Below are 26,205 nucleotides of genomic sequence, written 5' to 3' on the forward strand. Positions count from 1 at the left end.
CACTAAATGATGACCATTTCTTGATTTTTTTGGTTAACTGCTTCCTTCTAAAATAGTAAGACAAAAATTGCTTAGAAATCAAATATTTTAAAAACACTGTTTGATTTAGACAATAAGCTTTTCCTGGCAATATAAGATTGTTTTAATCTATGGCAGGGCTGATAGCAGACAATACCTGCATGTTAAATAAAATACATAAAGGGAAACACTAAATGATTCTACTATAACAGAAAATCAAATCTAATGAAAATAAAATAAAAAAGCAAATTGACCCACAGTAAATCGAAGTGGGGTAAGAACAGAAAGTTAACAACAAAATAATGTTTATCAGGTTTAGAGAACCACTGTTTCCTACGAAAGGCCAGGGGAAAAGTCTTAGGTCATATATGAGCAAAAATGGCTTTTTATAAAAACAAAGTTGAAATGCTATTTTCAATATTCAGTCTACATTAATATATAACATGTAAAATATAAATAAAAACTAAGAATAAGAATGTTTACAGTACCATTTATTGGACATTTACAACCCTGATGCTATGCACTTTACATAAGTTACTTCATTTAATTCCCCAACAATATTATGAAGCTGGCTGTACGATTTCAATTTTACAGGATAATAATGATCACAACAAATGTGATGACAAAAAATAACAAATTTTTAAGTGTGCTAGACACTGTGTTAACCACCCTATCTTATTTAACTCTCACAACAATCTTAGGAGACAGTATTAATATTTCTAGTTTATGGACAAGGAAACTGAAGGCTAGAGAGGTTACCTAATTTGCCCCAATTAGGCATTCTCACAGGATGGTAATCCTAGTTTACCAAACTCCAAAGCCTATGCTCTTTACCATCTACTACATTTAATATTTGGTTAATAAATATACTAAATGGAGGAGCCTGGGTAGCACAAGCAGTTTGCTATCAGCTGCTAACTGGAAGGTTGGCAGTTTGAACTCACCTAGCTACTTCACAGAAGAAAGACCTGGCGATCTTCTTCCATAAAGATTACAGCCAAGAAAACCCTATGGAGTGGTTCTATTCTATAACACATAGGGTTGCAAAGAGTCAGGGGCCAACTTGACAGCAGCTAACAACAACAACAACAAACAGACTAAGTAATAATAAGAAAGCAATCGAGGGGTTGTTGAAAGGAAAGGCAGACGGAAGATGAAAATGGTTAATTGTTGAAGTCATGATCTCAGCTACCACCTTACGCTTCCCTCTATCCTGGATGATGACAATTATAGCAACTAACACACAATGTTCACTCTTGTGCCAGGCACTATACTAAGCATTTTACACATATTAACTTATTTATCCCTACGAACAACTCAAAGAGACAAGTATTACTGTTCATCTCATCTTACAGATAACACCACTGAACCACCAAGAAGTTAAATATTTTGCACAAAAATTTGGAGTATATGGTGGAGCTGGTATATCCGAACACAAATTGTGGCTCCACAGACCAAGCTCTTAAGCACTACATTAACTCCTCTCATGGATGTGTGCACAGCTAAGTGAATTCACCTACATAAACTCACTTAACGACTATGCTATACTGCCTCTGACCTGGGCACAAATAATTTTAACCCTTTCGTTTCCAAATGTACAATCTTCCTCATAATGAAAATGCTCCTTTATTTTTTTAAAAAGGCACTTTCTTATAGCTGAACTTTCAGGTATACGTAGAGTTATTGACTAAATTCTCAATTAGCTATTTTTTATAAATACAACTAAAAATTATTCTGAACTTTACAGACATAGGCTGGCATTTCTTATATTCCCCACATAAATTGACCATAATGAAGAGACACATTTGAAGAAAGTTAGACAAATATGAAAAAGACTCAGTAATGTAAAGATGCCAGTTTTCCCTCAAATTATTCTGTAGGATCAATGCAATTCCAGTCAAAATCCCAATACGGCTTTCCCTTGAAGTTTGACAGATTGATTTTAAAAGTTAACTGGGAAAAGCAAAGGACCAACAATAGTGAAGACACTCTTGAAAAAGAACCACGTGTGATGGGGGACATCATTAATTAGTAGAAATTTGCCACATATATTGCCAATATGAGATTAGTATCCAGGATAGTCTTCCTCAACCACTGTTCCATGAGAGAATTATGCCCTACAGAAAATGATTTCAGGGTAGGTAGTTAATATCATTCTAGATGCAAGGGAAGAAGTCAATTCATCACCTACAATCAATGCCTCAGATTTCTATCTTAATTTTCAGGTATCTAGGAACGATCTCTAGAATATAAAAAGAATTATTTCATAGCACAATTACCAGAAGTAAGGAAGAGGCCCCAGAGTCCCACATCCTTTAGGCGAGATTCGTATCTCTTCTTCCCCATCACAATACTCACAGCTTCACTTGTACTATCTGCCTTCAAACCATCAGGATTAATCACATTATGCCCTTTATTCTTGTTTTTGTCTGTCATCTTAAAAAGCCCAGCCTCTGGAAGTCATCTTTCACACCACAGATTCTGATCAGCATATAACTCTTTACATTGTCTTTTCTGACTTCATTTGCCACTCTGTCCCATCTCCTAAAACCTTCACTATGACCTCTAGAACTCATGGTCAGTCATCACCAAAACTGCCTGTAAATTCACTACCTTCTCTGAACATTCCTTTTATTTTCTTATTCTAGTTAAAAATCTTTCTGTCTCCCTTGAGGCCAGGAGGTAGGAGAGGAGAAATCCCCTTCTTTCTGAATTCTGATTTCAGCATATTATCTTCCTCCTCTATTAAAAACATACAGCTTTGAATCTCACTTTATCAGACTATACCACCTGCTCTCATCACTGCAGTCATATACTGATCCCCAGAACACTAGCCCTTATATCTTAAAAGCTGTCAGTTCCTGCCTCACCTTCAATGTTTTCAACACTACTCTTGTCATAGTTCTTGGTGATTTCAATACCCTGTATTTGATCCTCAAAATATCCTGTGTACTTCTTTAGTTCCTTAACCAACTCTCCCCATTATCAAGAACACCACTTAATTCACACGTGCACCCTCACAGTCAAACCATTTTAGGAGTTAATGGGACAAAACATTAAAAAAAAAAGTCAACCAATAAATGTAGATGAATGATAAAGTAAGAAAATTACATTTTTTTTCTCAACGAAATAAGTGATTCATGACAGGATTATCAATAAATGTTAAATCACTAAGTAAAAGGTTGCTTAAAAACTGAATATTAGTATGGCCCGAAAATTTTCACTACACAGATTACTTGCTAATTAAAAAAAGAAAAATAGCAGTCACCACCTTGATAAGTATCAAACTTAGCATCGCTAACAGTGAGGCACTTTGCATTAGGTACCACCTGATAGGATACTATATAGTCACAGTACACCTACAGAGTATCCTAGCCAAAAATGTTTAACCTAAATCTACTCTAGCCTTTGTACATCATAACTTCTAGTTTAGAGGAAATACAACAGATAGAGGAACAGTTAAATAACGTATTATGGAAACAAGGAGACAAAACCAGAATGTGGAAAACACTACAAGTCAGATGGTCTCATGCTTTAAAAAGTCAGCATCACTCAGAAAAAAGAAAAAGTGGAAAGACAGCTATTAATTTAAAAAGGCTAAAGAGACATACAATCAAATGTAATATGTAAACTTTGGTTAGATCCTGGTTTGAAAAGAAACTGTATAAAAATGTTATTTTGAAACTGAGGAAATCTGAATATGATGACATTAAGAAATTCCCGTTAATTTCCTTAGGCACGATGATGATATAATGGTTATGCAGCAGAATGTCCACTTTCTGAGGAGACACACACTGAAATATTTAAGAATGAAGTGTCACATCCTCAATTTATTTCAAATGATTAAAAAAATAACAAAAATGTGGTCAAATGTTAACAACTGTTGAATCAAGGTGGTAGATAACTGGGTGCTTATTAAACTATTCCTTCAAATTTTCTGTAATTCTAAAATTTTTCATAACAAAAAGCTGTAAAGGAAAAAATATTGAGCTAAAACATTAAAAGCACATATTCTTGTTCTTGCTTCAGCAGCATATATACTAAAATTGGAATGATAAAGAGAAGAATAGAATGGCACCTGAACAAGGCTGACAAACTTGTGAAAACAACATTCTTAAAGGCATCAAACACCTAACAAAAAATTGGAAGAATTACTGGGTGAAATCTAAGAGACGGAAAGAATAAGAATCGAAAAGGAAAAGAGAAAGCAAATTATTAGTTGAGAGTGAAGATTGAGAAAGAGATAAATTTGTTGTTGTTTGGTGCCATCAAGCCGGTTCCGACTCATAGCAACCCTATGTACAACAAAACAAGACACTGCCAGGTCCTGCGCCATCCTCACAATTGTTGCTATGTTTGAGCCCAGTCTTGCAGCCACTGTGTCAATCCATTTTGTTGACAGTCTTCCTCTTTTCCGCTGATCCTCTATTTTACCAACGATGATGTCCTTCTCCAGGGACTGAACCCTCTTGACAACACGTCCAAAGTATGTGAGACACAGTCTGGCCATCCTTGCTTCCAAGGAGTATTCTGGTTGTACTTCTTCCAAGATAGATTTGTTAGTTCCTCTGGCAGTCCACGGTATATTCAATATTCTTCGCCAACACCACAATTCAAAGGCATAAATCCTTATTTGGTCTTCCTTATTAATCGACCAGCTTTCTCGTGTCTATGAGGTGAATGAAAACAACATGGCTTGGGTCAGGCCCACCTTAGTCCACAAGGAAACATCTCTGCTTTTTAACACTTTAAAGAGATCTCTTGCAGCAGATTTGCACAATGCGATGCGTCTTTTGATTTCTTGACTGCTGCTTCCATGGGTGTTTACTGTGGAACCAAGTAAAATGAAATCCTTAACAACTTCAATTTTTTCTCCATTTATCATGATGCTGCTTATTGGTCTGGTTGTGAGGATTTCTGTTTTCTTTATGTTGAGGAGCAATCCATACTGAAGGCTGTGGTCTTTGATCTTCCTCATCAGTAACTGCTTCAAGTCCTCTTCACTTTCAGCAAGCAAGGTTGTGTCATCTGCATTGAGCAGGTTCTTAATGAGTCTTCCTCCAATCCTGATGCCCGTTCTTCTACATATAGTCCAGCTTCTTGGATTATTTGCTTAACATACAGGCTGAGTAGGTATAGTGAAAGGATACAACCCTGACATACACCTTTCCTGCCTTTAAACCATGCAGTATCCCCTTGTTCTATTCAAACGACTACCTCTTGATCCATGTACAGATTCCTCATGAGCACAGTTAAGTGTTCCAGAATTCCCATTCTCTGAAAAGTTGTCCATAATTTGTTACGATCCACACAGTTGAATGCCTTAGCATAGTCAATAAAACACAGGTAAGCATCTTTCTGGTATTCTCTGCTTTTAGCCAGGATCCATCTGACATTAGCAACGATATCCCTGGTTCCGCGTCCTCTTCTGAATATGGCTTGAATTTCTAGCAGTTCCCTGTCGACATACTGCTAAAGCCGCTTTTGAAGATCTTCAGCAAAATTTTACTTGCACGTGATATTAATAATATTGTTCAATACTTTCTGCATTTGGTGGGAGCATCTTTCTTGGGACTAGGCATAAATATAGAATTCTTCCACTTGGTTGACCAGGTAGCTGTCTTCCGATTTTCTTTGCACTGTATCCAGCACTTTATCCAGCACTGTATCCATTTGCTGAAACATCTCAATTGGTATTCCATCAATTCCTGGAGCCCTGCTTTTCACCAATGCCTTCAGTGCATCTTGGACTTCTTCCCTCAGTACCACTGGCTTCTGCTCATATGGTACTTCCTGAATTGGTTGAATATCAACCAATTCTCTTTGATATGGTGACTGTGTATATTCCTTTCATCTTCTTTTGATGCTTTCTGAGTCATTTAATATTTTCCCGGTAGAATCCATTAGTACTGAAATTCAAGGTTTGAATTTTTTTCTTCAGCTCTTTCGGCTTGAGAAATGCAAAGCGTGTTCTTCCCTTTTGGTTTTCCATTTCTGGGTCTCTGCACATGTCATTATAATACTTTACTCTGTCATCTCAAGCCACCCTTCAAAATCTTCTGTTCAACTCTTTTACTTCATCATTTTTTCCTTTTGCATTAGCTACTCAGTGTTCGAGAGCAAGTTTCAGACTCTATTCTGACATCCATTTAGGTCTTTTCTTTTTCTCCTGTCTGTTTAATGACCTCTTTCTTTCCTTACATATGACGTCCTTGATGTCATGCCATAACTGGCCTGGTCTTCAATCATTAATGTTCAATGTGTCAAATCTATTCTTGAGATAGTCTCTCAATTCAGGTGGGATATACTAAAGGTTGTACTTTGGCTCTCATCAACCTGTTTTACTTTTCTTCAGTTTCAACATGAAACTGCATATGAGTAATTGATGGTCTAATCTGCAGTAGGCCCCAGCCTTCTTCTTACTGATGATATTGAGCTTTTCCATTGTCTCTTTCCACAGGTCTAGTTGATTTGATTCCTGTGTATTCCATCTGGCGAGGTCTATGTGCATAGTTGCCATTTATGTTGGTGAAAAAAGATATCTGCAATGAAGAAGTCATTGTCTTCCAAAATTCAATCATGCAACCTCCAACATCATTTCTATCATCAAGGCCATATTTTCTAACTACCAATCCGTTGTCTTTATTTCCAACTTTCGTGTTCTAATCACTGGTAATTATCAGAGCATGATGATTGCATGTTCCATTAATTTTAGACTGCAAAACTTGGCAAAAATCTTCAGTTTTTTCATGTTTGGCCTCAGTGGTTGGTGCGTAAATTTGAGTAATATTCATATGAACTAGTCTTCCCTGTAGGCATATAGATATTATTCTATTACTGATGTACTTCAGGATAGATCTTGAAATGTTCTTTTTGTCGATGAATGCAACACCATTCCTCTTTAAGCTGTCACTTCCGGCATAGTAGACCATATGATTAAATGATTCAGAATGACCAAGACCAGTCCATTTCAGCTCACTAATGCCTAGGATGTCGATCTTTATGTGTTCCATTTCCTTTTTGATGACTTCCCATTTTCTTAAATTCATACTTCGCACATTTCAGGTTACGATTATTAATGGATGTTTGTAGCCGTTTCTTCTCATTCTGGGTTGTGCCACGTCAGCAAATTAAGGTTCTGAAAGCTTGACTCCATCTATATCATTAAGATTGACTCTACTATGAGGAAGCAGCTCTTCCCCAGTCGTCTTCTGAGTGCCTTCCAACCTGAAGGGCTCATCTTCCAGCACCATGTCAGACAATGTTTCGTTGCTATTCATAAGGTTTTCACTGGCTAATTCTTTTCATAAGCAGACTGCCAAGTCCTTCTTCCTAGTCTGTCTCTGGAAGCTCAGCTGAAACCTGTCCACCATGACTGACCCTAATGGTATTTTAATACTGGTAGCATAGCTTCCAGCATCACACAAGCCCCCATAGTACAACAAACTTTCAGGTGTGTGGGGGTTGCTGGGGTTAAAATATGATTAAGATATTCTTGGTATGGTATTAACAATCAGTGAATCTCCTCTGAATAATCCCAGGTCTCATGCTGTACCTACAAATAATATCATAAATATAAACCCTGCATCCAACGAACTTGTTCCATAAGGAAACGATGTATCAGGAGCAAAAACTGACAAAACAGGTAACAGAAACAGATGCACAAAGACTTGAGATACTGCCATTAGGAGAGACAGACTATAAAACAATCCTACTTTCTATACCTCCCTGGCACCACACCAAAAAAGCTTAAAAATTTTGACAAAAAAACTACGAAGTATAAAGAAAAACAAATTTTGGGGAAAAAAAAAATGGAAGAAACAAATGGCATTTTAAAAACTGAAATAAATTTACAGAATAACCAAATTTAAGAACTCAACAGATTGATATAATATCAGATACAGTTAGGGAGAGAATTAGTAAACTGGAAGTTAGATTAAAAGAAATAATCCATCATAAAGTATGGGTAAACACACATATGGAATACACAGAAAAGTAAAAGACATACATAGAAAGCAATAAAAGAACTAGCATATGTTTAACTAGAATATGAATACAAAAGAGACAGAACAGGAAAGAGGAAATATCAGGCAGATAACGTCTGAGGATTTTTACAAAACTGAAGAAAAATGTGAATAACAGATTTCAGAAGTCCAACAAATACTAAACAGAATAACTATAAAGAAATTCAAAACAAGACTAAGCAGAGTGAAACCACAGAAAACCAATCCTAAGCAGAATATCATAAAGAAGAAAGAGGGGGAGAAAAGGACAGATTACCTTCAAAGAAGCAATAGTTAGGTCACAGCTGACTTATCAAAAGCAACAATGGAAACGAGAAGACAGGGGGAATGATGTCTTCAACGTGCTGAAAGAAAAAAAAAGTAAACCCAGAATTCTATTTCTAAAAAACAAAAAAATCCTAAATAATGAAAGTTAAATACATTTTTTTTCAAACACTTAGAGAGGTCACCAACAGCAAACTTATACTAAAGACTGTAAAGGATATATTTCACAAAGAAGAAATACAGTATCAGACAGAATGTCAGAAATTCAGGAAAAAATGAAGAACAAAGTGGTAAATGTAAGGCTAAACCTAAATGATAACTGATTCTATTTAACCATAATAATGATAACGCCTTGTGGGGTTAACGATACACAAAATTAAAAATACTTGAAAATACCATTTGGCTTGGAAGAGAGGTAAGTAAAATTAACTTGCTCTAAGAACCTTGTATTTCCAGTGTGAAAATATACTGATTAGCACTGCTGCTATTCTTAGGTGCCATCAAGTCGGTTCTGACTTGTAGTGACCCTATGTACAACAGAATGAAACACTGCCCAGTCCTGTGCTGTCCTCAGAATCATTGTTATGCTTAAGCTCATTGTTGTAGCTACTGTGTCAATCCATCTCATTGAGGGTCTTCCTAGTTTTTGCTGACCCTCTACCAAGCATGATGTCCTTCTCCAGGGACTGATTCGTCCTGACAACACATCCAAAGTATGTGAGATGTAGACTCACCATCCTTGCTTCCAAGGAGCAATCTGGTTGTACTTTTTCCAAGACAGATTTGTTCGTTTCTTTTGGCAATCCATAATATATTCAACATCCTTCACCAGCACCATAATGCAAAGGCGTCAATTCTTCTTCGATCTTCCTTATTCATTGTCCAGCTTATGATGCAATTGAAAATACCATGGCTTGGGTGTTGGGCACCTTAGTCTTCAAGGTGACATCTTTGCTTTTCAGCACTTCAAAGGGGTCCTTAATAGCAGATTTGCCCAACGCAATGCGTCTTTTGATTTCCTGACTGCTGCTTCCATGGGTGTTGATTATGAATCCAAGTAAAATGAAACCCTTAACAACTTCTATCTTTTCTCCTTTTATCATGATGTTGCTTCTTGGTCCAGGTGTGAGGATTTTTTTTTTTTTTTATGTTGAGGTGTTATCCATGCTGAAGACTGTGGTCTTTGGTCTTCTTCATCAGTAAGTGCTTCAAGCCCTCTTCACTTTCAGCAAGCAAGGCTGTATCACCTGCATAACACAGGTTCTTCACGAGCCTTCATCCAATCCTGATGGCCCATTCTTCTTCATATAGTCCAGATTCTCTGATTATTTGCTCAGCATACAGACTAAACAGGTATGGTAAAAGGATGCAATCCTGACACATACCTTTCCTGACTTTAAACAATTGCAGTATCCCCTTTTACTGTTTGAATGACTGCCTCTTGAACTATGTACAGGTTCCTCATGAAAACAATTAAGTGTTCCAGAATTCCCATTATTCCCAACATTATTCATAATTTGCTATGAGCCACACATTTGAATGCCTTAGCATAGTCAATAAAACACAGGTAAACATCTTTCTGGCATTCTCTGCTTTCAGCCAGGATCCATCTGACATGAGCAATGATATCCCCGGTTCCATGTCCTCTTCTAAATCCAGCTTGAATTTCTGGCAGCTCATGGTCAATATACTGTGCAGCCGCTTTTGAAGATCTTCACCAAAATTTTACTTGTGTGTGATATTAATGATATTGTCTGATGGTTTCTGGGAAATCTTGGGAATAGGCATAAATATAGATCTCTTCCAGTCAGTAGGCCAGATAGCTATCTTTCAAATTTCTTGGGCAAAGACAAGGGAGTACTTCCAGCACTGCATCCGTTTGCTGAAACATCTCAATTGGCATTCCGTCAATCATTGGAGGCTTGTTTTTTGCCAATGCCTTCAGTGCAGCTTGGACTTCTTCCTTCAGTACCACTGGTTCCTGCTCATATGGTACCTCCTGAATTGGTTGAACATCGACCAATTATTTTTGGCATAGTGACTCTAGAGTATTCCTCCCACCTTCTTTTGATGCTTCCTGAGTCATTTAATATTTTCCCCCATAGAATCCTTCAGTATTGCAATTCAAGGCTTGAATTTTTTTCTTCAGTTCATTCAGCTTGAGAAATGCAAAGCGTGTTCTTCCCTTTTGGTTTTCCATTTCCAGGTCTTCGCACATGTCATTATAATACTTTGTCTTCTCGAGCCACCCTTCAAAATCTTCTGTTCAACTCTTTCACTTCATCATTTCTTCCTTTTGCTTTAGTTACTCCATGTTCAAGAGCAAGTTTCTGAGTCTCTTCTGAGTTCCATTTTGGTCTTTCCTTTCTTTCTTGTCTTTTTAGTGACCCCTTGCTTTCTTCATATATGATGTCCTTGATGGCATTCCACAACTTGTCTGGTCTTCGGTCTTTGATGTTCAACGTGTCAAATCTATTCTTGAGATGGTCTCTAAATTCAGGTGAGATATACTCAAGGTCATATTTTGGTTCTCATCAACTTGTTCTAATTTTCTTCAGTTTCACCTTGAACTTGCATATGAGCAACTGATAGCCTGATCCACATTCGGCCCCTGGCCTTGTTCTGACTGATATTGACCTTTCCCATTGTTTCTTTCTACAGGTGTAGTTGATTTGATTCCTGTGTATTCCATCTGGTAAGGTCCATATGTAGAATTGCCGTTTATATAGGTGAAGAAAGGTATTTGCAATGAAGAAGTTGTTGGTCTTGCAAAATTCTATCACGTGATCTCTGGTGTCGTTTCTATCACCAAGGCCATATTTTCCAACCGCCGATCCTTCTTTATTTCCAACTTTCACATTCCTATGTCTAGTAATTACAATGCATCCTGATTGCATGTTCGATCAATTTCAAACTGCAGAAGGTGGTAAAAATCTTCAATTTCTTCATTTTGGCCTTAGTGGTTGGTGCATAAATTTGAATAATAGTCATATTAACTGATCTTTCTTGTAGGCATATGAATATTATCCTATCACTGACAGCATTGTACTTCAGGACAGCTCTTGAAATGTTTTTTTTTTTTTTTTTTGCCGGTGAATACAATGGCATTCCTCTTCAAGCTGTCCTTTCCAGCACAGTAGACCATACGTTTGTCTGATTCAAAATGACCAATACCAGTCCATTTTAGCTCACTAATGCCTAGAGTATCAATTTTTATGTGTTCCATTTCCATTTTTGACAACTTCCAGTTTTCGTAGATTCATACTTCGTACATTCCACGTTCCGATTATTAGTGGATGTGTACAGCTATTCCTTCTCATTTTGAATCATGCCGCATCAGCAAATGAAGGTCCTGAAAGCTTGACTCCATCTAAATCATTAAGGTCAGCTCTACTTTGAGGGGGCTGTTCTTCCCCAATTGTTTTTTGAGTGCCTTCCAACCTAAGGGGGTCATCTTCCAGCACTATATCAAACAATGTTCTGCTGCTATTCATAAGGTTTTCATTGGCTAAATCTTTACAGAAGTAGACTGCCAGGTCCTTCTTCCTAGTCTGCCTTTGTCTGGAAGCTCAGCTGAAATCTGTCTGCCATAGGTGAACCTGATGGTATCTGAATACCGGTGGCATAGCTTCCAGAATCATAGCAACATGCAAGCCCCCGCAGTATGACCAACTGACAGACACATGGAGGACTGATTAACATTAGACTAGATGATTTAAGAAAGCATACTGTGGTTTCTAATGTAATCATGAAAGGAGTGGAAACTCTAAACTAGTAGGGAAGAAAAAGTAGAATGGAAAAAAGTGGAATGAGGGGGGAAATCAAACCAAAAGAACACAATAAATTAGACAAAAATAAACATGTAATAGGTGAGGCAAAAGAACGTACAAAATAAGTACATTAAATTTAACTACACTAAATGTAAATGAATTAAAAATTCTATTAAAAAAACAAAGATTAACAGACCAGATTAAAACATACAAGACAAAATCTAACTACATGTTGTTTTTTGTTTATAAACACACCTAATACCCAAGGAGGAGTCTCTGGGTGGCATAAATGGTTAAGCACTCGGCTAGTAACCAAAAGGATGGTGGTTCAAACCCATCCAGGAGATCCTTGGAAGAGAGGCCTAGCGATCTGTTTCCAAAAGGTCATAGCCTTGAAAACCCTATGCAGTAGTCCTATGGAGCAGATGTACTCTGCATATGTGGAGTCGCCATGAGTCAGCATCAACTCAATAGCAACTAACAATGAAAACAAAAATATGTAAGGATATAAAAACATTGAAAGTAGGAGGATGTAAAGAGGTATGCCCTATATATATGTGTATTTTTTTTATGTATGTGTGTGTGTGTGCGTGTGTGTATAGAAAGAAAGCTAACATAGCTGTGCTACCATATAAAACTGACTTTAAGAAAAGTGTTATAGTTTATGTTGTCAAAAGCTCCAACTCACCAAAAATGTATATAATAGTTTTAAATTACTACATACCTCATAATATACCCTCAAAAGAAAGAAACAAAATCCTACAGAGTGGCAAGGAGAAATTAACAACACCTGTAATCACCGTGAGCCATGAGAATAAGCAGACAAAAACTCAGAAAAGACAAAGAAGAGTCAAACAACATGATTAATGAATTTAACACAATAGACATATACAGAACACTGTAAACAAAAAACTGAATAATACATATTCTTTCCAAGTACATAAGATATTTTTAAAAACTGACAATATACTGGATCATAAAACAAGTTGACACAAATATAAAAAGCTGGAAACATGCAATCAGGTCAAAATCAGAAGCTAAAGCATAAATACAAAATTTCTTATGAGAGGAAATTTAAAAACGTCTTAATAGCCTGAGTCTAAAGAGAAATCATGATGAACTTTAGAAATACTTTGAACTGAATTATAAAAATACTACAAATAAATTGTGGAACATAACAAACAGTATTTAACGGAAAATGTAAGGAGCCTTGATGGCACAATGGTTAAGCACTCAGCTGCTAACTGAAAGGTTAGCAACCCTGGAGGACAGAGCAGAACTGCCCGAAAGGATGTGAACCTTTACAGAAGCTGATTGCCAAATCCTTCTCAGCTGGACTGGCTGGTGGGTTTCAACTGATGGCCTTTCAGTTAGCTGCCGAGCACTTAACCACTGCACCACCAGAGCTCCTGTCCCATAAAGATTACAACCTGGGAAATCCTATGGGGCAGTTCTATACTGTCATATAGGATTGCTACAAGTCAGAAGTGACTCGACAGCATACAACAAAGAAAAACGTACAGCTTAAAGTACCTATTGAGGAAGAAAGAATGATAATTAGTGAGTTAAGTAACAACCACTGCAAGAAATTAGAAAGAGAATATCAACATAAACCCAAAGAAGACAGGAAATAATTGAGATAAACATTCAAAAGCGAGGATTAACAGTACCTTGAAATTGTTTCTTTGTAAAAACTAATGTTATTTATCAAATTTCTGATGACACTGATTAAGATGAGAAATGGTACAAAATGCCAGGCACAGAAATAAAAAAGTCTATATCTACTACAGATGTTACAGTATTAAAAATATCATAGAAGGTATTAGGAACAACTTTATATGCCAAGAAAGTTGAAAAAATAAAAACTACTAGAATGCCTAGTTCAAAAGGTCTGCCTTGAGCATTATGCTCTTTTAAGAACTATCTGTATGAGATCAAATTGACAACAGCAACTCAAAAGATTAGATAGGAACCTTAGGGGAAGATGAGTTTATGTTAATGAGGGGGAACAACTCAGAAAAGGAGGGTGGGAATGGTTGCACAACTTTAAGAATGCAATCAATGTCACTAATTTGTACATGGAGAAACTTTTTAAAAAAAGGTAACACTGACGGATTGTGATAAATGCAACTAAATGACACTTAACAATTTGTGTGGAAATTGTCAAATGAGAACCTAACTTGTTATGTAAACTTTCACCAAAAACTCAATAAAAAATCATTTAAAAAAATTTACTAGAATAACATCTACCAAATGGAAGAAATAGAAATAAGAAATAGAAAACTTAAAGGGTCTTATAGCCATTAAAGAAATTGAATAAATAATTTAATAACTTTCAAAAGAGAAAACTGCAGGCCCAGTATGCTCTACCAAAATATTCTCCAAACATTCCAATAACAAATAATTCCAATCTTACAGAAGGAGTTACCGAGAATAGAATAAAAGGGAAAACTCCCCGGATTGTTTGTATTGGCCAACTTAACCTTGATTCCAAAACCTAAAAGAACATTAGGAGAATGGAAAATTATAAGCATTCTTACTTATGAACATAGATGCACAAATCCTAAACAAAACATTAGCAAATCAAACCCATCAACATAAAAACACGAAAGAGTTGGGTTTAATTCAGGAATTCAGTGTTAGTTTAACACTAGAAAATCAATTGAAACTGGCTACATTAATTAAAAGAATATATGGCAAAATACTATCATCTCAATGGATGCAGAAAAAGCATTTGATAAAAATTAACAATTAATGATTACAAATATATAAGATTTTTAGCAAACTAGGAACAGAAGTAAACTTCCATAATATAATGGTTGTTGTCAGCGGTCGTCAAGTCAGCCTGATTCACGGTGACGCCATGCACAATGGAACGAAATGCTACCTGTTCCTGCACCATTCCCATGATTGACTGCAGATAAGACCATTGTGATTTATAGGGTTTTCATTGGCTGATTTTTAGAAGTAGATTGCCAGGCCTTTCTTTCCATTGTGTCTTAGCCTGGAAGCTATGCTGAAACCTGTTTGGCCACACAGCAATATGCAAACCTCTTCTGAACAGAAGAGTGATGGCCATGCATGAAGTGTATTAGCTGGGAATCAAATTGGGGTCTCCCACATGGAAGTGAGGATTCTACCATTGAGCTACCATGCCTCATTAATATAATAGAAGGTTTCTAAAAAACAAACTTGAAACACATATACTTAAGAATTTAAAAAATTCTTAAATATATTCTTCAGAATATAGGAAACCCTGGTGGTGTAGTAGTTAAGTGTTACAGCTGCTAACCCAAGGGTCGGCAGTTCGAATCCGCCAGGCAGTCCTTGGAAACTCTATGGGGCAGCTCTACTCTGTCCTATAGGGTCGCTATGAGTCGGAATCGACTCGACGGCACTGGGTTTTTGTGGTTTTTTATTTAAGAATAAAGTGTTGTAAATTTTTCCTTTAGGGATGCCCATAATCACCACTTCTATGCAACAGGGTTGCTATGAGTTGGAATTGACTTGATGGCACACAACAACAAAAACAACATGCAATAATATACTGGATGTCCTACCGAGTGCAACAAGTAGTGAAAGAAAGAATTGAAAAGAAAAAACTAAACCTGCAGATGATTTGACTGTGTGTGTTAAAAAAAAAAAATATATATATATATATAACCTAAAAATCCAGTGCCGTCGAGTCGATTCCGACTAAGTAGTAGAATAATTCTGTTGAAAACAAAAATCATTTTACAAAAATCAATTCTACTTTTATGTAACAGTAATCAACTATGAAAAAAACAGAATTTCTGAAAAAGATACCATTTACAAATGCACCAAGAAAACATCAAGGACCAAAAATAAATCTAACAAAATATGTGCTAGGCCTCTTTGATGAACACTATGAAGGTTTATGTATTCAGAGACTCGACATTCTCACTGACTGAATAGTGTGAGAATGTCGATTTTCGTCCAAACTGATGCATAGATTTCATGCAATCTCAATCAAAATTCTAACAGGTTTGTTGGTTTATTTTGTTTCTTGTGTTTTATTTATTTCAGTAGAATTCTACAAGCTGATTCTAAATTTTATTTAGAAATATAAAGGGCCCAGTTACCAAAAAGAAAAAAAGTTTTAATATATGAAAACTTTCTCTACATAATATTCAATTTTATTCTAAAACTACAGTAATTAAGATATTGGTTAGACAAGACACCAATGGAAGAGAGAAACCAGAAACAAACCTGCTCATACATATGCATATGATTTATAACAGGTAGTATTTCAGAGCAGTAAAAAATAATAATCATCTTTTAATAAAAATGGTACTGAGATAATGTGGAATAATATATCAAAGCAATCTAAGCTGGGACCCCAAATTATAGTGTACACTAAAAAAAAAAAAAAAATCAGTTGTAGGTAGATTTTAGGATAAATTTCAAAATGCTAGAATAGGAAAAAAAAATTTCTTCAGATACAGAAACCACTAGCTATAAAGGAAAAGACTATTAAACTATTTTAAAATAATGTATTCTAATAACCAGATTTACCATTAAAAAACCCAAACCAAACCCATTGCTGTGGAGTCAATTTTGACTCATAACCATCCTAGAGGACAGAGTGGAACTGCCTCATAGGGTCTCCAAGGAGTGCCTGGTGGATCCTAACTGCCGACCTTTGGGTTAGCAGCCAAACTCTTCATCAGTACGCCAACAGGGTTTCCAAATTTATCAGTAAGCCCCACAGGAGATATTTAAACCACTTATAATTGACAATGGACTTGATCCAGAACATATAAAGAACATCTACAAATTATTCAAAAAAAAAAAAAAAGTAACCCTGTGGAAAATGGGCAAAAAACTCAAGACACTTCAAAAGAGACAATTTAAGTGGCCAACATACATTTTAAAAAAGTGCTCACCCTCATAAGTCATCAAGGAAATGAAAGCTACAAGGAGAAACAACTATAAACTACCAGATTGGTAAAAATAAAAAAATCTAACAATTACAAGTACTGATGAACACGTGAAGGAATAGGAACTTTCATACAGCGGATGGAAGTATAAATTGAGAAAAACCTTTTGGAAAAACATTGGGCAGTATCTGGTATAGATGATAGATATATTCAATGACCCAGGAAATTTCACTTCTAGGAATATACCCTAAATAATGTGTTCACATGCATACAGGATACATGTAAAAGAAAGTTGATAGGATTGCTATTTGTAATAATCAAAGATCAGAAATCACTCATTTGTCTATCAATAGAATGGATAAGTAAATAATGTCTTCACATGCATACAGTATACATGTAAAAGAAAGTTTATAGGATTGTTATTTGTAATAATCAAAGATCAGAAATCACTCATTTGTCTATCAATAGAATGGATAAGTAAACTGATTTATAGAGAGATAATACAATTTATACAGCAATGAAAATCAGTGAAGCATAGCTACATACTATATCATGGATGAAAATTAAGATCATAATGTAAAACTAAACTATAATCGTTAGGGATGAATACTACCCTGCTAGGAAATTGTGGTGGTGTAGTGGTTAAGAGTTCGGCTGCTAACCAAAAGGTCAGCAGTTTGAATCCACCAGGCACTCCTTTGGAAACCCTAAGGAGAAGTTCTACTCTGTTCTATAGGTTTGTCAGAATTGACTCAATGGCAATGGGTTTACTATCCTACTACTACTCGTTGCCATCAAGTTGATTCTGACTTGTAGCAACCCTACCCATAGTTAAAACCATTAAAAAAAAGAAGGTAATTATCTCATTAGTCATGATAGTGGGTAGAAGAGGTGGGAGGGGCAAGTAGTTGTAGCTCGGTAAGAGCATGCGAAGGATTTCTGGAGTAAAGCCAATGTTCTACTTTTTGTCCTGAATAGCAGTTTACAAGATATTCACTTTATAATATTTTGTAAACTTATGCATTTATGTTTCATGTACTTTTTCATGTATAGTGTATTTCATATAGGAAGAGTTTAAAAAAAATAAAAGTGAGGTCAACAAAATTGAGAATAGTGGTCATTTCGAGGTAAGGGAAGGATCAAATTGAGGACAGAAGGGGAGTATCAATGGTATTTCCAATATTCTGTTTCTTAAGCTGAGTATTCAGTACACTACTGTTTGTTGTATTATTGTATTGTAATTATACATATATTTTATATATTCTTTTTATATATAATTTTACAATAATAAAAATAATTATTAAAAAGCATGCAGTGTGACGAGGGCAATGGACTCTGGAATTGGAGAGCCTCTATTTGAAAATCAGTGCCTGTTTCACATAAGGTGTCAAACTTAGCTAAGTTTGTTCTTGGACACAGCAGGAATTTTGATTATAGAAGACTACCTGGAAAAACTCCTCTGGTATGGACTATCCTATGTTTGGCTTAATTTTTAGGTCCACAGTTGTTATCTTAGCTTTAGTAAATTTTTTCTAAAAAAATAAAACATACTCCTGTGTGGGGAAAAAAATACTAACCCTATAAATGGTATAAAACAAGCAAATTTATATATCTTCATCTCGATACTAAAGAAGTTTTAGTTGAGGGTCTTTAGCATAAGGGCAGCCATCTAGACCAATGGAACGGAATTGAGAGTCCAGAAAAAAAATTCTTAAATTTGTGGTTAATTGATTTTTGACAAGGGTGTCAGGACAATTCTTTGGGGAAAGAATAGCTGTCTTACAAATGGTACTGGGACAACTAGGTATCCATGTGCAAAAGAATTAAGCTGGATTCCTACCTTACCTCACAGCATATAGAAAAATTAACTCAAAATGAATGCAACAGCTGAAACTATAAAGCGTTAAAAAAAAAAAAGACCAAATCTTCATGGCCTTGAATTTAGCAATGGGTTCTTGGCTGTGACACCAAAGCACAGAAGAAAAATTAGATAAACTGGGCTTCATCAAAATTAAAAATATTTGCACTTCAAACAACACCATCAAAAAGTGAACCCAACAGACCTAAAAGCAGGGATGCAAACAGAAACTTGTGCACTAATGTTCACTGTCACACTATTCACAATAGCCAAAAAGTGAAAACAACCCCAGTGCCCATTGACAGATGAATGAATAAACAAAATGTGGTATATCCATACAATGGAATATCATCCAGCCATAAAGAGAAATGAAGTTCTGATACATGCTATAACATGTTGTCAAGGTTCATTATGCTGCGTGAAATAACTCAGATACAGACAAATATTTTACGATCCCATTTATATGAAGTATCTAGAATAAGCAAAGACCAAGGTTTATCAATGGTTAGCAGGGGTGAGAGGGAGTAGGAGTGAGGAAGGGAGAATTATTGCTAATGGGGCACCGAGTCTCTGCTAAGAACACTGAAAGAATTCAGAAGTGGATAGTGGTGATGGTTGTACAACACAGTGAATGTTAACTGATGTCACTGAATTGTACATGTAAAAAAGGCTGAAATACCAAATGTTCTGTTATATATGTTTTTACCACAATTAAAAAAAAAATGAAAAGATAACCCACAGAATTGGAGAAAATATTTGCAAATCTCATCATCTCATAAAATTTGTATCCAAAATATATAAAGAACTCTTTTAACTTCATAAAAATGACAAATAAGACAATTTAAAAATGCAAAAAAGATTTGAATAGGACAAAGAGCCCATGAAAACATGCTCATCATCATCAGTAATAAAGAAAATGCAAATCACAATGACTTCTCACTTCACACCCATTGCTGCTGCTGTTTTTTGTGCCATCAAGTCAATTTGGACTCATGGCCACCATGTGCGCAGAACAGAACTGCTCTATAAGCTTTTCAAGGCCGTGGCCTTTCAGAAACAGATCGCTAGGCCTATCTTCTGAGGTGCCTCTGGGTGGGTTCTAACAACCAACCTTTTGGCTAGTAGTCAAGCTCTTAATTATTTGCAGTACCCAGGGATTCCTTCACATCCACTAGGGTGGCTATAATCAAAAAGACAGATAATAAGTTGGTGAGACAGTGGTGAAACAGAAACACTTATTCACTGCTGGTGGGAATGTTAAATGGTGAAGCCAGTTTGCAAAAGAGTTTATTTAGCAGTTTCTCAAAATGTTAAACATAGAGCTACCATACAATCCAGCAGATCCTCTGTTTTACACATATATACCCAGAAGAAATAAAAACATATGGCCACACAAAGATTTGTACACAACTGCTCACAGCAGCATTATTTCATAACAGAGAAAAAGTGGAAGTGACCCAAATGTCTATCAACTGAAGAATCAATACACAAAATGTGGTATATCCATACAATGGAATATTATTCAGTAATAAAAAGGAACAATGAATAAAGCACTGATAAATGTTACAACATGGGTAAACCTCAAAAACATTATTCTAAGTCAAAGAAACCAGGCAAAAAAGATCACATATTGTATAATTCCATTTATATGTAATGTCTAGAACAGGCAAATCTATAGGCAGAAAACAGAAGAGTTGTTGCTGAGGTCTGAGGGGCAAGGAAAATGCAGAGTGACTACAATTGGGAATGAGAGTTCTTTCCGGGGTGATGAAAGTGTTCTACAATTAGACTGTGGTGATGGCTGTAAACTGTAAATATGTTAAAAACCACTAAATTGTATACTTAAAATTGGTGAGTTTTATGGTATGTAAATTACATCTTAATAAAGCTTTTTTAAGTTATCACGTGGAGAGCTTCCATAAATATTGCAGTTTTCTGAAAGGAAATCACTTAAAATTTTTAGAACTTCATCTTGCTTTAGGCAGTTTGCTTCCTCCCTGCCTCCACACCCCTCCCTCTTTAAGGGGCAAAAAGTACAGGAGCAGAGTAAAATTGGTATTTTTTTAAACATGAAAAAGTACAAGTCTTCACAAGCTAAACAACTGGGAATATTCTTGAGGCTGATAAAGAATAACATGGATTTAAAAAATAAAGAATGGAGTAGGTATAATTCATTTTCAAAGTTTTCAATGACAAAATACAGAGCTTCATACCATAAACCTTGAGGTAGTTAGCAGTCTTTAAAACAACTTAGTACAAGATAGGTACTGCGGTGCAATGAGTTCCTTTATATGGCCTTTTGCCTTGGTTCTTTGGAAAGACAGCGTGTGAGATACTCCCCCAAAGCCCTGAGGAATTGTTACCTGCCCTAGTTCTCTGGAGAAGCAACTTGGGGACGGAGGGAGGAGTTGAAGCTCCCAGGTTTGTTACTTTTGCCCAAGGGGTTCCCCAGGTTGACTGACATTTCTTGGGTAAGCTGCAAACACCTTGATGGTTTGATACTTTTGTCTGGTAATTAACAAGACCTCAGTTGACTGATATCTCATGCCTAACTGATGATTCTTTAAACTCGGGTTTAGTGAGGGAGCCCCAACCTTGAAACTGATGCAGATCTGGATACATAAACTGCTGAAAACACAGAGGTTTCAGAGAGGCTTCCTGGTTGAGAGCGAGCGGCTGGCTAAAAGCTGCGTGGGCCGAGAAGCAGACCCACGTGGGAGCCGAGTGGTCCTGAAGCTGCTACACTGGCTATGAACTGGGCCAGTTAGCAGTGGACAGGACAAGGACAGGGAGGCCTGACAGGAGAATGGCCTGATGGCAGAGAGCAGCTAAGAGACCTGAGCAACCTGCTACACTGGCTGTGAGCTGGGCCAGTTAGTGGTAGAGAAGCCAACAGTGGAAAGCCAGCAGCAGAGAAGCCTGACAACAGAGGACAGCTAACAGAGATGAGAAAGCTGCTACAGTGGCTGTGAGCTGGGCTAGTCAGCTATGGAGAAATCGACAATGGAGAGCTGACAGTAATGAGCTGATGGTGGAGCGGCCTGACGACAGAGAGGCATGATAATAGAGAGCAGCTAACAGAGCTAGGCAAGCTACTACAGTGGCTATGGGATGAGCCAGTTAGCAGTGGAGAGGCCAAAGGCAGAGAGCATCTGCTATACAGAGCCCCAATGGCAGAGAGCTGTTGGTAGGAGAGCAGCAGCTGAAAGACCTCAGTGAGCTGCTACACTGGCTATAAGGTAGGGCAGTTAGTGGCAGAGAGGCCAATGGCACAGTGGTCAATGGCAGACAGCAGCTGGGAGGGCTGTCCTAGTTGGAATCCGTCCTGCACTGAAGAAGAGAGGGATGTGCTCTTCACTTTGGGGAACTTTCCAGACCTTGGCTGTGTGCTTCCTGATTCCAAGTTGTTTCTCTTATTTCCAAGTCAATCCTGATCCTGAGTTGTAACCTGCTACTTTCTAATAAGTCATATAAATGTGAGCTTGGCTTGTGAATTTTGTGTGGTATTGCAAGGAAGCAGTGGGGTGGTGGATTGCAACAAATTATCAAACCCTGCAGAGAAGTAGACAGTGCCATGGGACGAGGGGCTGGTTTCAGAAATAATGGAGAAGTGGGAAGGTGGAGACATACTTGACCTCCACCTAATAGGAACCAGCTTTGTGCTGATCTGATTTTTATACCTCATGAATTTAAACAATTGATTATGCTGTATTACAGGTACTATTCTAGGAACCTTAATGTTTCCATAAAATAAATAAAACTCAGAGAATTTTTGTATCAGCTAACATAGTAACCTTTGTTATTTAAGGGAACCTCTTTGTAAATATTTTTCTTTCCACAAGAAATTCCTGTAGGAGGATTGTTTTTACCGTTGATGTGAGGAGGAAACTGCCAGGCCTTGTCAGCTGAGGGACTGATGTTCCTGCAATTGCCATGGCAACTGTTTGGCTTATCATGCTTCCACTCTCACTTTCATAATCATCGGTGGCTACACATATTGGTCTCCCTCGTTGATTGTGAGTCTCTGGAGAAAAATAATTCAAAAGTACAAAACTTCAGGTTAGCTCTACTAACAATTACTGAGCATGCAGTTCCCTTTCCTATTCTCCATTATTCTTTAAAAGAAAAAAACCATTCATATGTAATATTAATCATTACAGTAACTTCCTTTAAAGAATATTTTTAGTATTTTAAACGTTAATTCATTCCTATTGAGGTAATTTATAGTTTTATAGAGAACTCTGGCTAGTAAAAAATGATATAATAATATAAAAATTTCTGTCTTCAGATAATAAACCTATTTTAGGGATCAAAATACTGGAAAAACTACTCAACTATCAATCCCTCAAAGGCAAAGAGTTGGTTATCTTTGTATCACCAGCCCTTGTCAAGAGTTCTTAGCACATATTAAGTACTTAGAAAATTTTTATTTTTATTAAACTTGAGGAAATTTATCAGGTTAAATACTAGTTTAAATGCAACCTATAGTGTTTTACGTCAGGGTAAGAATTTAAATAAATTTTAAATATGCAGAGCAAAAGCAAAAAACTTTCTGGATACTACTTTTTAAAAAACAACGGAACTTCAAGTTATTAACCCAGTGTTACTAATAAACACAATTCCTAGTATTCAGGTGAACACTAGCTCCAATTATATATCTAAATAAAATTGAGACTGAGGTTGGTAGACATCTGTCAAGTTTTCTTTTTTCTATTTCAGATATATAATACACAGTCAAACCTACTTCCTAAAAGGTAAGTATATGTATGTATATCTGTATACACATGTATATAAAAAAACACACTGCTATAAAATTATTATTTTGAAATCCATCAAAAGAATTACTTACATGACTTGCAGTGAATTCTCTCATATAGCCTAAGTTTTTCTGTAATGTGATTAAGTATTTCCAGTTTACTTTTGTCAGTATACATATTTCATTGTTTTTTCCTAAAATAAGATCTTTATCCTTGAGGTATTTTCTAACCCCTTTAAATGAACATTGGGCTTTGCTTTGAAAGTTTGTCTTAAATATAGTAAATACCTGTAAAATCATACAGCTGAGGTACAGTTTCCATGATAATGCCAATCAGAGGTAGATACAACATGGCCACTCGGGCCTTTATCTGGGGGTCAGAATACCGTGGGTCTGAGTCATGACTGGAGAGTAAATTGTGTACCATATTGATGACTTTTTTATGCAATCCAAATAAACTATTTTAAAAGAAGAATAGTGAAGTCAGAAAGATTAGTGTATTAAAAGATAACAATAAGTCATGATACTGAATCAATTTTGTTCAACTTCTTAACTTTGCCACATATTTGCATATATTTCTCATTTTAAAATTAAGGAATGTCTCTGTATAAAAATAATAATTGAGAAAAAAGGAAATGTTATACAAATTCACTGAAGAATAAATCTGAATTTTTTATATTAACTCCTTATTAGTACATTTGAATACTCAAGAATTTATGATCACTTACCATTATAAATTAAGGAGAACAAAAGTAAAATGTAAGTTGTAAACTTTATTTTACTAAATCAGATCTTTTAACATATACCAAAAATACATTTTTATTTCCTTTTTCTGAAAGAATACACCATCTGATGGATTAGGTAGTGTGTCCACTTTGTACTTTTTATAACCTAAAAGGATTGGGTTTAGGACACACCCTACACTGTAATAACCTGTTGCTGTTGAGTCAATTTCGACTCATAGTGACCCTATAGTACAGAGTAGAACTGCCCCACAGGGTTTCCAAGGAGCAGCTGGTGGATTCAAACTGTCAACCTTTTGGTGAGTAGCCGAGCTCTTAACCACTGTGCCAGCAGGGTTCCAATTGAGATACAGCAGTTATTAAAGAAGTGGTTTTCAGAGTGTTGCTGTTTTTAAAACATATCAATGGATTCCTTTTTGTCCAAATGACATTTTATTCAGTATAGCAAATTATAAAAGTGGTGAGAAACAGGGGCTGGAGGTCCACAGTTTACTCACTTAGTTTGCCCTCCTCATGCCCCAACCTCTGCACCCTTCTCTCCTATATGGAAACCCATTAAACACCTCTTCAGAACACCAAAGCTCTGCAATATGGAAAATTACTTCTTTAAAATATATTCCTAATTGGGGAAGGTGTCATTATGGGAAAAAAATGTCTTATTTGCAGAATATTTGGCCTTTCACAATTTACTGAGTATTGATCATGTTCCAGACATCTTAAGAACTTAATAAATCTCCTCTTTCATTCATTCAATGAATACATCAGGACTTTCTTGCAAAACCTGCACTACAACATTTCCTTTATTGTTTTAATGGAGCTCTTACATGAAGTTAAACTGTATTATAAACTTATAATGGCCCTATAATGAGAAAAATCGAAAAAAAGCAATTACTCAAGTGAGTTATAGTCATACAGATTTCTGAAAACAACTATTAAGACAGACAGACCCCTGTCACCAATGTTCACTGCAGCACTATTCACAATAGCCAAGAGGTGAAAACAACCTAAATGTCCATCAACAGATGAAGGGATAAACCAAATGTGTTATATACATACAATGAAATATTACTCAGTCATAAAGAGAAATAAAGTCCTGATACATGCCACAATATGGATGAACCTTGAAAAAGACTATGAATGAATAAGTTAGTCATAAAAGGACAAATACAGTATGATCACTTACCTGAAATAGTCAAATTATATAGAAATCAAAGCTTATTAATGGTTACGAGGTGTGCGAAGAAGGAGGAAAAGTAAAGCTATTGCTTAGGGAGCATTGAGTTTCTGTAAATGGTGGTGGAATAATTCAGAGAAGGACAGTGATAATGGTTGCACAACATGAAGAATGTAATCAATGCCACTGAATTATAAAATCATTGAATTGGCAAATGTTTTGTTATATATAATTTTACCAAAATTAAAACAAAAAAGATAACATACCCCATAGGAATGCTAAACTACAACACATCAAGCTATTTCTATAAATTCCAATCTTCAGACAATATACCTTTTTCTTACTGTATCAATTTCCAAATGTTCTCTAGAAGTATACACACCTTTGGAAGTCTTAAAACCTAAGGGTATTTGTTAATAAGGCAGATTTTGAAATAAAATACAACATAGTATAATGGCAAGTCATCAATTTTCCTCGTAAGAAATCAAACAGACTAGGCTATTTGCTCAACTGAAAAAACACCTACTGGATATAAACAAATTTAAGAGTCTTAGCTACAAATATGCGCCATTATTTTATGTACTATTAAAATAGAAAATGCTGCCAAATAAACCATGATAAAACCCAGAAACAGCCACTGATTTAAAGACATACCTCTAATGCAGAGATGATAAAATTAAAAAAAAAAAAAAACTTT

At 36.0% G+C, this 26,205-nt stretch overlaps 1 protein-coding gene and 1 pseudogene across 5 annotated transcripts in view; one reads left to right on the forward strand and one right to left on the reverse strand.

Annotated features, from left to right (window-relative positions):
* Positions 1–26,205, reverse strand: part of DOCK7 (dedicator of cytokinesis 7) — a 271,583-nt gene that overhangs the window by 64,742 nt on the left and 180,636 nt on the right. For all 5 annotated transcript variants that reach the window (XM_049879452.1, XM_049879451.1, XM_049879447.1 and 2 more), the window contains 2 exons: positions 23,880–24,049; positions 22,705–22,859 (listed from right to left, as the gene is read on the reverse strand). In XM_049879452.1, coding sequence (XP_049735409.1) covers positions 22,705–22,859; positions 23,880–24,049 — 325 coding nt within the window. The remainder of the gene's footprint in view (positions 1–22,704; positions 22,860–23,879; positions 24,050–26,205) is intronic.
* LOC126074135 (uncharacterized) lies at positions 4,039–4,134 on the forward strand (annotated as a pseudogene).

Source organism: Elephas maximus, chromosome 3 (assembly GCF_024166365.1).
Source record: "Elephas maximus indicus isolate mEleMax1 chromosome 3, mEleMax1 primary haplotype, whole genome shotgun sequence".
Classification (NCBI taxonomy): domain Eukaryota; kingdom Metazoa; phylum Chordata; class Mammalia; order Proboscidea; family Elephantidae; genus Elephas; species Elephas maximus.